The sequence below is a fragment of the Bos taurus genome, chromosome 18, assembly GCF_002263795.3.
Source record: "Bos taurus isolate L1 Dominette 01449 registration number 42190680 breed Hereford chromosome 18, ARS-UCD2.0, whole genome shotgun sequence".
Taxonomy (NCBI): Eukaryota; Metazoa; Chordata; class Mammalia; order Artiodactyla; family Bovidae; genus Bos; species Bos taurus.
The window spans coordinates 54,365,717-54,378,380 of NC_037345.1; the positions used below are offsets into that span (position 1 = coordinate 54,365,717).

A 12,664-nucleotide genomic window follows, 5' to 3' on the forward strand; every position below is an offset into this window, starting at 1 on the left:
CTTCCAGTGGGATCCAGGCCACAAGGTGGCCTCTGCTGAGGCTGCACTCAGGCCAGGCTGGTCTGCAGGGGGTGCCCTTCCCCGGGTGCAGGCTTCACACCTTCAGCGATGTGTGCTTTGTCTGAGCGCTGAAACACAACTCATCCTTCTCTTGTTTGTAAAGAGAGTAACACACTGCGTTAAAATGGCAAATACTAACCCCACAAGATAAAGTGTATGATTTTAAACACCAAAGATAGAATTTGAAATTTTCTCGCTAATCTTTTTCTTTGTAAAAAAAATGTATTTATTCTTTATGAAGGAGGATTGCTTTACAGTATCATGTTAGTTTCTGCCATACATCGACACGACATTTTTTTTTTTTAATGTTTATTTATTTGTTTGACTGCACTGGGTCTTAGTTGAGGCATTCGAACTCTTAGTTGGGCCGTGTGAGATCCATTTCCCTGACCAGGGATCGAACCCGGGCCTCCTGTATTGGGAGCTCAGACTTTTAGCCACTGGACCACCAGGGAAGTCCCTCTAATCTTTAAGTTGTGTAAATTCCTAGTCAATTTATCCTCTTCCTATTACAGTAAGTCACCTGCATATGAACAAGTTCCGTTCCAAGAACATGTTCTTAAGTCCTGTTTGTTTATAGGTCTTAACACAGCTAGGACCCATTTAACACAATCAGTTATGTAGTACTGTAATAGGTTTATAATATGTTCTCATCTTTGAAAGTTTGCAACGTATGTTGCAAATGTTTGTATGTAGGGGACTTACTGTACATTGGTTTTCTCCTTTTTATTTATTTTTGGCTGTGCTGGGTCTTTGTTGCTGCACGGGCTTTTCTCTAGCTGTGGTGCGCAGGCTTCGTTGCGGCTCCCAGCCTCTAGAGTACAGGCTCAGCAGTTGTGGTACATGGGCTTAGTAGCTCTGCGGACACGTGGGATCTTACTGGATCAGAGATCAAACCCATGTCTCCTGCCTTGGTAGGTGGATTGTTTACCCCTGAGCCACCAGAAAATCCCGTTTTTCTCCTTTTTGAAAACATTTGGGAAGTTCCAGGTATCTTTTAAGTAGAGAGACTGTGATGAACCCTCTGTGACCTTACCCAGCTGCAGCTGTCAGGATTTTCCATCCTTGTTTATTCTGTCTCCTTGATTTTTTCCCCTGTCTTTGCTGGAGCATGTTAAAGCAGGTCCCAGACATCTTACCAGTTAGTAATGATAATAAAAATCCTATTCATAAGGACTGTTATTTTGTATCACCACAGTACTGTCATCCATCAGCCCTAACAAAATTAGCAACAATTCTTAATATCACTGAATAGCCGAAATCACATTCAGCTTGGTGGAGTGTTTAAGAACATGCCACAGACATTTTATCCTTAGGCATGTTCTTTGTGTGGCTATTTGAATGGGGCTTCCCTGGTGGCTCAGATGGTAAAGAATCTACCTACAGTGCAGGAGACCCGGGTTTGATCCCTGGGTCGGGAAGATCCCCTGGAGAAGGGCATGGCTACTCACTCCAGTATTCTTGCCTGGGAAATCCCACAGACAGAGGAGCCTTGCGGGCAGCAGTCCATGGGGTCGCAAAGAGTCAGACACAACTGTAGTGACTAACACTTCACTTCACTTGAATAGTGGGAGGGGGACAGACCGCCCCTGGGGGGATTGACGGGTGTGTGGGGGGGGTGGTGGGGTGGGGAGAGGATGCTGAGCTGTCCCCTTGACCCTCTCAGATGACAGGGACAAGATGAGCAGCAAGCACCAGCTTGTCACCTTCGTCTCCCTCCTGGAGACCAACAAACCATACCTGGTGAACTGTGTCCGCATTCCCGCTCTACAGGTGGGTCCCGTCCCAGCCTCCCCGCCTCCCTCCCAACTGCCAGGCGCCATGGCTGTGTTCCTCGGGGCAGGGGGCCCCCGGGGGTGGGGGTGGGCCTGGAGGAGCCATCTTCCCCCAGGCTGGCTGCTGTCTCCTTCTCCTGGTATCCATTCATTACTGGCCGAGCGCCTGCCTGGTGCCAGCGCTTGGGGAAGACACACAAGGCGGGACCCGGTCCCTGCGCCCCCGGAGCTCACATCTAGCTGGGAAGGGCGGGCAGTAGCATAAATGCAGTGCAGCACTGAATGATAAAGCAGAGCGCGAAAAGAACAGGGTAAAGGGACTGGGGAGGGCAGAGGTTCTAGCATGGAATTAGGCCATCTGGGTGGGCCTCATTGAGAAGGTGCAGTCAGCAAAGGCCTGAAGGTGGGAGGGCTGTAGGGCTCTCTGGGGGAAGAGCGACCTAGGCAGAGGGAAGAGCAAGTGCAAAGGCCCTGGAGCACCACGTGCAGGGTGTGAACAGGGAACAGCTGGAGCAGAGTCAGGGTGGGGGAGAGAGGCTGAGGTGAGGTCAGGGTGGCAGGTGAGACCAGATCTCCCTCCTCCCCACCACCAGAGGGTTCTGAGCAGAGCTGGATCAGGGACTGACATGGGGCAGAGTCCGCGAGCCCAGCGAGGAGCCGACTGCAATCACAGGACAGGAGCGGATGGTGGTGGGGACTGAGGATGGGCTGGGTGAATGGGGGGCGCGCAGGAGCCCACGCAGGCGGGCGCCGCTCTAAGATGCCTGTCCACTGCTTCCTGTCTGCTGCCCCCTCTCTTCCAGTCCCTCCTGCTGTTCAGCCGGTCCCTGGACACCAATGGTGACTGCTCCCGCCTGGTGGCCGATGGCTGGCTGGAGCTCCAGCTCGCAGACACTGAGAGTGCTGTCCGGCTCCTGGCAGCTTCCCTGCGGCTCCGGGCCCACTGGGAAAGCGCCCTGGACCGGCAGCTGGCCCACCAGGCCCGGCGGCGGCTGGAGGACGAAGAGGAGGAGGAGGAGGAAGCCCCTGTCAACCACAAGGAGGTGGCGGCCCTGAGCAGGGAGCTGCTGCAGTTCATGACATCCAAGGTACCCGCCTACTGTGCACCTGCCCCCTTGGCTGGAGGGGCCGTCAGCCACAGGGATGAAGGCTCCGGAGGGCCCTGGCTTCCAGCTCATCGAGACACCCACATTTGGGGGTTTTCAAACCAGAGAAGTTGATGACAGGCTCAAGGTCACACAGCTGGTAAGGGTGAACCCAAGATTTGACCCCAGGAGCCACCCCCTTAACCCCTGCAGCCCTCATTCAACAGATGTGTATTAATACCTGCTGCATCTGGGGTGCTGCTGCTGCTGCTAAGTCACTTTAGTCGTGTCTGACTCTGTGCGACCCCATAAACGGCAGCCCACCAGGCTCCGCCATCCCTGGGACTCTCCAGGCAAGAACACTGGAGTGGGTTGCCATTTTCTTCTCCAATGCAGGAAAGTGAAAAGTGAAAGTGAAGTCGCTCAGTCATGTCTGACTCTTTGAGATCCCATGGACTGCAGCCCACCAGGCTCCTCCGTCCATGGGATTTTCCAGGCAAGAGCGCTGGAGTAGGGTGCCATTGCCTTCTCCGCATCTGGGGTGCAGATTACCCCTTGGTAGCAGTTAAGGGCATGCGAGATATGAGAAAGAAGCTGTGAGGTACATGGAAGACAGATGGGAAGAATTGGACAGAGAGCATGCTTGGAACCGAACCCCCACTTCTTTATGTGGTGTGCGGGTTGAGAATTGCTTCTGATTCTACTACACATGGATGTGGTGGGACCCAGAGGACCAGAGAAAGGGGAATGGGCTGACATGCCAGAGAAGGGGCAAGGTGGCCACACTTGAGGGTCGGACTTGAGGTCTGAATGTGTTCCCACAAGGATGAGGAGGGAAGGGGCCTGAGGAGAGCAGGTAAGGGAGTGTTCTAGACAAGCCTTTGGTCATGAGTATCTTAAACCAGGGTGTGAGTGGCTTAAGCAATTGGCCTCCTTAACTGAAAAGTCCAGGGGTGTACTTCAGGCACAGCTGGATCCAGGTGCTCCCATTATGTCTACCTGTCTCCTGTCTGCTGATAGAGTCTGTCTGCTCTATCTTCTGTCTCTCTTTGCTCAGGTTTCCTACAGCCTCCGGCGGCTCACAGGGCTGGAAGCCCAGAACCTCTATGTGGGACCCCAGACCATCACAGCTGCCCCCAGTCTCCCTGGCCTCTTTGGCAACTCTACCCCGTCCCCCCACCCCACCAAAGGGGGCTACGCAGTCACTGACTTCCTTACCTACAACTGCCTCACGGTGAGCACAGACGCGCACCTTGGCCCCTCGTCCTCCTGCCCCTGAGAGTGAGATTTTAGAGATTCCCCCTGGCACCCCCAACCACATTCCAGCTTAGTCCAGAGATGCAGTTTCAGAAAGGGCCTGCCAGCCCTGAGGGCTTCTGGGAAGGTCCCAGGCTGGTGGTGGGGAGTGGGGCAGGGAGCCAAGCCCTGACACAGCCCGCTGTCACAGAGCGACGCGGACCTGTACAGCGACTGTCTCCGCACTTTCTGGACCTGCCCGCACTGTGGCCTGCACATGCCCCTGACGCCCCTGGAGCGCATCGCCCATGAGAACACCTGCCCTGAGGCTCCGCAGGGCGGCCCCCCAGGTGAGGCTGGGGCGTGGCCCGGATGCCTGTGTCTGCCCAGCTGTCCGTCCAGCCTGGGGTTCTTTCCATGCATCTGGGTGTCCTCAACCCTCTGCCTGGCTGGTGGCTGGTGCCACGATGGGCTCTGTCACTGAGACCCAGAGCATGGGACACGGAGGGCCTGGAGCCACCTCATTCGCGTGTCTCTGTCTGTCTCTCTGGTCTCTGCTGCCGCCTCTCTGACCCGCCTCTGCTTTTCTGTCTCTCTGCCTGTTTCTCTTTTTCTCTGTTGTCCCCGAGCCGTCTCTGCCTCGGCCACATCCATCCTGTTGTAACCCAGAGGACGCCACAGTGGGCAGACCTGGGCAGAGTCGGCTCTGGTGCGTCCCACGCCACACACACGCGCTCACGGGGAGATGGCTGCGGGGCCATGTGGTCCCACTCCAGGGCTCTCTCTGTCTCTTTCAGTCTCTGTGTCTCCACTTGTGTTTTTCTCTGTCTCTCTCACCCCGTGGGGACACAGAGTAAAGACTTGCCTCTGTGTGTGTGTATTAATCAGGGAAGGCTTCCCGGAGGAGGCAGAGCTGGAGTTCTGCAGAGGCCAGGAGAGAGCCTGAGCCACAGAGATTCCTGGAATTTGGGTGGGAATGAGAGCACGCAGTGGAGCACGGCCCCTAACCCCCTTCTCCTCTCCCCTAGGGGCTGAGGAAGCTGCCCCCGAGCCCCCCCAGAAGGCATCTGCTCTGCAGAAGCCTTACCACTGCGAGGCCTGCCAGAAGGACTTTCTGTTCACTCCCACGGAAATCCTGCGGCACCGGAGGCAGCACGTGTGAACCCAGCCCATCCCGGACCAGGGCCAAGGCCAGGACTGCCGCCCTCGCCCCCAGCCTAGGCTCGGAACTGTGGTCTGGGCCCAGCCCCGAGGTGGAGGGAGCATAAATACGTGAATAAACTCTCACGGATGGACTTGGGTCTGAAAGCCTGCCCGTCCATAAAGTGCGCTTCCCAGGTGGCGCAGTGGTAAAGAACCCGCCTGCCAATGCAAGAGATGCAGGAGAGGCGGGTTGGATCCCTGGGTCAGGAAGATCCCCTAGAGAAGGAAATGGCAACCCACGCCAGTATATTTGCCTGGAGAATCCCCATGGACAGAGGAGCCTGGTGGGCTACAGTCCATGGGGTCACATAGACGTGACTGAGCACATGCGCACACACATCCAGGAATCAGCAACCGTCTCTGCTGGTCCTTCCCGTGGCCTGACTCTTATCCCTCCTGTTGCAGCAGCCACCTGATGTGTCCTGGGGTAGATCCCGGGAGTTGAGGCTGAGCAGGGACCTCAGACTCCAGGTCCAGGGTCTGATCGCCCCTGGCGACTGCTCTCTCTGAGTCTGTCTCATGGCCTCTGCTTTCCCTCGAACTCAGAGACCCCGGCCTGGCGCATTCACGTGTGTGGCTTTGGGAGCTGGGTGAGGGGAGGTCAGTGTTCTGTGGGCCCACGGGCTGCCTGGTCACGGGGCCCATTCTGCTGTGCTGTCCGTGGGCAGTTCTCAGCCGTCCCCTCGGGCTCCCCCACCACGTCTCCCCACGGAAGTGAAAAGGAGACGGACTGCTGTGAACAACACTGCAAGTAAATTCCACGACTCGGTTTGAAATCTGGGTGATGGCAGGATGGATGTGGTCAAGACAGAGATCATCGTGGGGTAGAGGAAAGAACAAGAGACCCAGCAAGAAAGAAACAGACACAAACCACCTGAGCTCCAGAAGAAATAGATAAAACGGCACAATGCTGTGTATCTGTTGGGTTGGCAAAAAAATTCATTTGGGTTTTTCATAGCAGCCTACAGAAAAACTTGAATGCACTTTTTGGCCAACTTAATACTAAGGCGATTTAATCCATAGTTAGAGACGCAGAGGACAGGCTTGGATGGGTTCACTGGTGACCTCCAGCAGACAGGGACTGAAGGCATGACACTCAACAGCGGCTCGTTCACAGTGTGGAGGAGGATGGCTCTGGGCCAGCACCGCCCTAATGTCAGAACCAGACCCAGAACCCCTTCCTCGAGCTTTGCCAATTCAGTTAGCCACAGATAAAAAGAACAGTACTACATCGTGGCCGGGGGCATTTACTCTAGCGAAACAAAGTCGATTTAACATTTGAAAGGCAGTTAATATGATTCAGGGGCTTCCCTGGTGGCTCAGACAGTAAAGCGTCTGCCCGCAATGCGGGAGACCCTGGTTCAATTCCTGGGTCAGGAAGATCCCCTGGAGAAGGAAATGGCAATCCACTCCAGCACTCTTGCCTGGAAAATCCCATGGACGGAGGAGCCTGATAGGCTACAGTCCATGCGGTCGCAAACAGTCGGACACGACTGAGTGACTTCACTTTCACTTAATGATTCACCCCATTAAAAACAGAAAAGGCGTTTGACAGATTTCAACACCTCGTGGCCTTGGATAAAGCCCCTAACTTCTCTGTTCCAGCGTTCTTTTCTCTCTGACGAATGCAGCCAAACTATTTTTCTCAGAAGGTTCCTTTTGATACAGAGGTCCTGGACTTACGTTTAATAAATAAATATAAAAATAAAATTTAATAATTAGAATCATTAATAATATAATAAAAATTAAAGTGCAAGTAATAAAGTGGTAATTGAACTAAGTCAAAATTAGAAAACTGCCCTACAAAAGATACTAAGAAAAATAAAAAATGAAAAGGCAAGTGTAGACTTGGAGAAAATCCTATATATATATGACAGATATGTCATATAATTGTACATATTACATAAATATAGAAACTATGTTATACAAAAAGTTCAAATCAATAAGACAACTGCTTTATAAGTGGCAAATACTGAATATAAACCCCCAAAAATAGAAAAACATGGTTAATAAGCCCATGAAAAAAGACTTGCCATCATTAGCTGTCAGGGAAATGCAATTAAAACCGCAATAAATATCTCAATAACGCTCATTAGAATGGCTAACGTAAAAAACCCAGCACTAAGTCCGTATGTGGCACAAGCAGAGTTGCCATATGTTGCTGGTGGGAGCGTTAATTGGTAAAATGACTGGGAAAAAAATTCAAGAATCTCCTAAAATTGAACCTGGGCACGTCCTCTATGACCCGGCAGTTCCACTTGTAAACACACACTCCGCAGAAGCGCACGAGTATGTTGTGTGTTGGCAATAGCACTATTTGTAACTGGAACCCCGCCAAATGCCTCTCGACAAAAGAATAGTTAAGCAAATTCTTACAACAGAAGGGCCTAAACCACAGCTCCATGCAACCTAATGGGGGTTGGGGACGGGGCGGGGCAGCACCAACCAGGCTGCTGGAGGGGGCGCTCAAGGTTTGTTTCTTGGTCTGGGTGCTGGTGGCACAGGTAGGTTTCATTTGCTGGGAAGATTCACCAAGCCAAAGATCCATGCACTTTGCCGTATATCATGCTTCAAGAGCAGATTTTTAAAGGTTGGTGAATGAATGCCTATCAACTTTGCATTTTGAAAGATCCTGCTAGATTGAAGTTGTACAAATTCCCCTCAAAGAAGATGAAAGCACCCATTTCCCTAACAGCCTTGCCAGCACTTAATCCGGCTCAGTCTGGGTCGCCTATCAGAATAGATGTGTTTCCCTGGGGAACTAATGGATAGTAAGAGCCTCTGGAACTGTCAAGGAAGGGCCATAGAATTCACCGTTGAGGAGCTGTGACCCCATTCTGATAGATGCTCTTACGGCCATCTCTGGGCATTTAGAGTTTCCTCCCTTCTTTCACATATTTTAAAATCTTGTAGAATGTATTTTATTTTAATTTTTGGTTGGACCAGGTCTTCCTTGCTGTGCAGTCTCTAGTAGGAGCAGGGGCTCCTCTTCATTGCATTGTGCCTGCTTCTCATTGCCACGGCTTCCCTTATTGCAGAGAATGGACTCCAGAGCTCAGGCTCAGTAGCTGTGACCCACAGGTTTAGTTTCTCCGTGGCATGTGGAATCTTCCCAGACCAGGGGTCAACACACGTCCCCTGCATTGGCAGGCAGATTCTTATCCACTGCGCCACCAGGGAAATCCCTATTTCTCTAGTTTCAATACCTTGAGTTGGGAAGTCATTTTCAGGGGCCATAACAGAAAAGGGATAGAGACAATAAAGGAAATGTTTTGAGGGGGTAAAGTCATCATAAAGCCAAAAGACAAGCAGCAGACTGGGAGAGGTGTTTGTAACATCTATGATGAATTGAAGCTTAAGGTCTAGAATATATAAAGAGCTGCTACAAACCAATAAGAAAATGACAAAGAACCTAGGAAGGACAGAGTCAAAAGATTTGAGTCCACACAGAAGAGGAAATAGAAATGGCCCAGAACAGTGTACAAAGATGCTAAGATTCACTCGCAATTAGGGAAAATAAGAATGATTAATTCAGTACAGCCTGTTTGGAAGGACGTTCGAGAGAATCTATCAAATGACATGTAAAAATGCCCCTTCCCTTGGACTAGTGATTCCACCTCCAGGAAGTTATCCTATAGATACACTTATGTCTGGAAATGACATATGGTCACGGATATTCATGCCAGCTTTATTTGTAGGAGCAAAAGATGGGAAACAGCTTAAATGTCTCTCCATATGAAACTGCTTAAATATTAATAAAACCCACCCAATGTAATGGACCACTATGCAGACATGCCGAACAAAAGCAGGCTTTGTACTGACACAAAAAATCTCTAAGTTATACTAAGTGAAAGCGAGCAAGTTACAGAACCGTGTGTCAGATGATCCCATTTTTTGAAAAATGGAAACATTTTGTGTGCGTGTGTGCGTGCGTGCGTAGTCGTGTCCAACTGTTTGCGACCCCCTGGCCTGCCAGGCTATGGTATTCATGGGATTCTCCCAACAAGAATACTGGAGCGGGTTGCCGTTTCTTCCTCCAGGGGATCTTCTCAACCCAGGCATCGAACCCACATCTATTATGTCTCCTACATTGGTAGGCCGATTCTTTACCCCGAGCCACCCACCAACCCGGGAAGCCCTTTGCATACGAAGAAGCCCTTTGTTTGCATTTGCTCACGTAACTGAATAGCATTACACACCAGCTGTAACAGATTCACAGCAAACTTAACTAATGGTCATCTCTGCAAAGGGGAGGGAGGGAGAGGAGGGGTGGGGAGGCAGGAAAGAGAGGTTTTCTTTTTAAATGTATTGAGGTCCAGTTTACATACAATAAAATGTCAGTTCATTTTGGCAAACACACCTGTGTAACCACCATCCCAATCAAGACAGAGCATTTTCAACACTCCAGAAAGTTCCATGGTTCCTGCCTCTTATGGTCAGTGTCTCACGCCAACCTCAGCCCCAGGCTGATCTTTTCTCTGTCACCATTTATTAGATTTCTCTTTTCTAGAATTTCACATAAATGGAGTCATACAGCATGTCCTTTTTGTGGTATTCCATTGTCTGAATATGCCACAGCCTCTTCATTCTCTAAATGTTTGGGTTATTTCCAGTGGGGAGGTACTATTTATGAAATAAAGTTGCTATGAATGTTCACATGTAAGGTTTCATGTGGACCTGTTTTCATTTCCCTTGGGTAAACACTTAATGACCGGAATTGCTGCCTTAAGTAATTGCTACACTGAAGGTGAGTTATGTTTATGTTTAAAAGAAACCGCTAAACAGTGTTCCAAGTGGTTCATTCATTTACCTTCCCTCTCACAGTACGAGTGTTCCAGTAGATCCACATTGTGGTTTTTAATTTGCATTTCTCTGTTCCCTGATGACAAATGATGACGTGGGGCATCTTTTCATGTTGGATATTTGGATCATCTCTTTTGTGTAGCACCCATTTATATGTTAGATCTATTTTCTGTTGGGTTGTCTTTTTTCCCCCTCATTTGCAGAGGTTCTTTAGATAGTCTGGATACAAATGCGTGTTGAATGTCTGTACTCCCAGTGTCTTTTTATTTGTGGTTTGCCTTTCTATTTTAACGATGTCTGTTGAAGAGCAGAAGTTATTCGTCTTAACATACTTCAGTTTGTCCAATCTTCCTGTACAATTAGTGTTTCTGTGTCCTGTTAAAGATATCCCACAACTATTTACTGAGCACGTATTATGTCCCGGGCTGGAGAAAGAAATGGCAACCCACTCTGGTGTTCTTGCCTGGAGAATCCCGTGGACAGGGGAGCCTGGTAGGCTGCCGTCTATGGGGTAGCACAGAGTCGGACACGACTGAAGTGACTTAGCAGGAGCAGCAGCAGCAACTGCTCTAGCAATCTGGACGGGAAGTCTAAACTTGGCTCTTAGGAAGCTTTCCGCCGCAAACACTTGCACGCATGCGCAGACTGCGTGACGTGGTTCTGTGCTACTTGCTTCGGCTATTTCTCTAGAGGGGACTTTACTGTGATGCTAGTGCCATCCGAGGCCTCAGGACCCTTGTTCAGACCTTTTTCAAGATCCTGCATCTTATGCTTTGGTAGTTCTATATTTTTCCAAAATAGGGCGCCCCAAATCGTATGAACCTCAGGCCCCATAAAACCTGGATCTACCTCATTATGACAGAAAATTCGAAGCCACAAAGACTCTCATCAGTTGAGTGATGGCTGAGTAAATTTCGCCCTGGAGCTCTCCTTGGTTGTAGAAAAAGCAAAGTCTCCACTCAGGGTAGACTCATGGACTCAACATGGACTAGGGGACTCACCTCGTGGTCCAGTGGCTAAGACTCAGAGCTCCCAATGCAGGGGCCCTGGGTTCGATCCCTGGTCAGGGAACTAGGTCCCACGTGCCACAAACAACTATGAGTTTGCATACCACAACTAAAGATCCCACGTGCCACAACTAATACTCGGTGGCACTAATACTAGCCAAAGTAAAGAAATAAAAATAAGTATTAAAAAAAAGAAAATGGACTCAGGAGCCAGATGATCTAGATTCAAATCCTAGCCCTGCTACATACTTGCTGTGCAACCTTGGACAGGTTACCCAACCTTTCTGGGCATCAGCTGTTCCATCTGCATAATGGAGGGTAATGAGAATATCTTTCTTGCTGGATTGTTTCAAAGATTAAGTGCATCTGAAAAGATTACGTGAATCCATATATGTTATATAAAACGCTTAGAACAGGACCTGGCACATAGTTAGCATTATTTGGGTGTTTGCAATCACACCAAAGTGCATGCAACTTCACCTGGAAATTGGAGAGAAATACAGATGGTTCAAAGAGCTTCCCAGGTGTCCCTAGTGGTGAAGAACCCACCTGCCAATGCAGGAGACGTAAGAGACACTGATTTGATCCCTGGGTTGGGAAGATCTCTGGAGGAGGGCATGGCCACCCACTCCGGTGTTCTCGCCTGGAGAATCCCATGGACAGAGGAGCCTGGTGGGCTACAGTCCATGGGGTCACAAAGATTTGGACATGACTGAAACGACTTAGCGTGCATGCTTGGGCACAGATGGTTCAAAGGAGAGGACATTCTGCAATCGGTGCTCAAGACTTCTGACAAATGCTCTTAACTTTTGACCCAGTGCTTGTACTCTTGGGAATGTACCCTAAGGAAATGGCCAGGAGTTTGGGGAAAAGCATAAGGAAAAGGCAAGTGCAAGGCAGGTCCATCAGAGCGCTGTATAGGACAGAGGGAATCATGGTCATGGTCGCGGGGGAGGGAGGCCTCTGTGTCCACTAACCCAGGGGTCAGACGCACCTGTAGTAACTGGAGTGTGTCTGTGTTTGGATGCTTTGTGCAGAAAGCATATAGGCTCTGCCTCCATTCACGATGGGACTCATCGAACTGACCTCATGCTCAAAGCCTCTTGGGTGTGGCATTCCAGAGGACTTTTTTCCCCTTCTTATCACTTTTCCCAGCTTTTCTAAATTTTATATAATGGAGAAAACTTAAAAAAAAAAGAATTTCTGCAAAAAAAGAATATGCAAAGATGTTTGCTATTATGCTATTGGAAGAAAAAAAGACCAGAAACAGCCCAGAAGTGGAATAGGAAATAGGCTTTTTAACAATCATTAGAATGGCACACCAAACAAAGCGATATTTCACAGCTTCCAGCAAATTTAATTTAGAAAGAATTTAGAATGACCTGGAGAAATACTCATGATTAGCTACAGAGAAGAATTAAATGAAGAGGACACACGATGACACCCAGTAAAACCCTTGGGCTCACATAGAAGACTCGCAACATGTCCTCTTCTC

At 49.7% G+C, this 12,664-nt stretch overlaps 1 protein-coding gene across 4 annotated transcripts in view; it reads left to right on the forward strand.

Moving 5' to 3' along the window:
- The window catches only part of DHX34 (DExH-box helicase 34), a 31,067-nt gene extending 25,616 nt beyond the window's left edge, over positions 1 to 5,451 (forward strand). For 3 of the 4 annotated variants that reach the window (XM_059876557.1, XM_024978038.2, XM_024978039.2), the window contains 5 exons: positions 1,727 to 1,833; positions 2,639 to 2,923; positions 3,978 to 4,154; positions 4,368 to 4,506; positions 5,185 to 5,451. In XM_059876557.1, coding sequence (XP_059732540.1) covers positions 1,727 to 1,833; positions 2,639 to 2,923; positions 3,978 to 4,154; positions 4,368 to 4,506; positions 5,185 to 5,318 — 842 coding nt within the window. In that variant the 3' untranslated portion in view covers positions 5,319 to 5,451. The remainder of the gene's footprint in view (positions 1 to 1,726; positions 1,834 to 2,638; positions 2,924 to 3,977; positions 4,155 to 4,367; positions 4,507 to 5,184) is intronic. The other variant, NM_001192124.3, reaches the window with a different exon arrangement.
- The last annotated feature ends 7,213 nt before the right edge of the window (positions 5,452 to 12,664 follow it).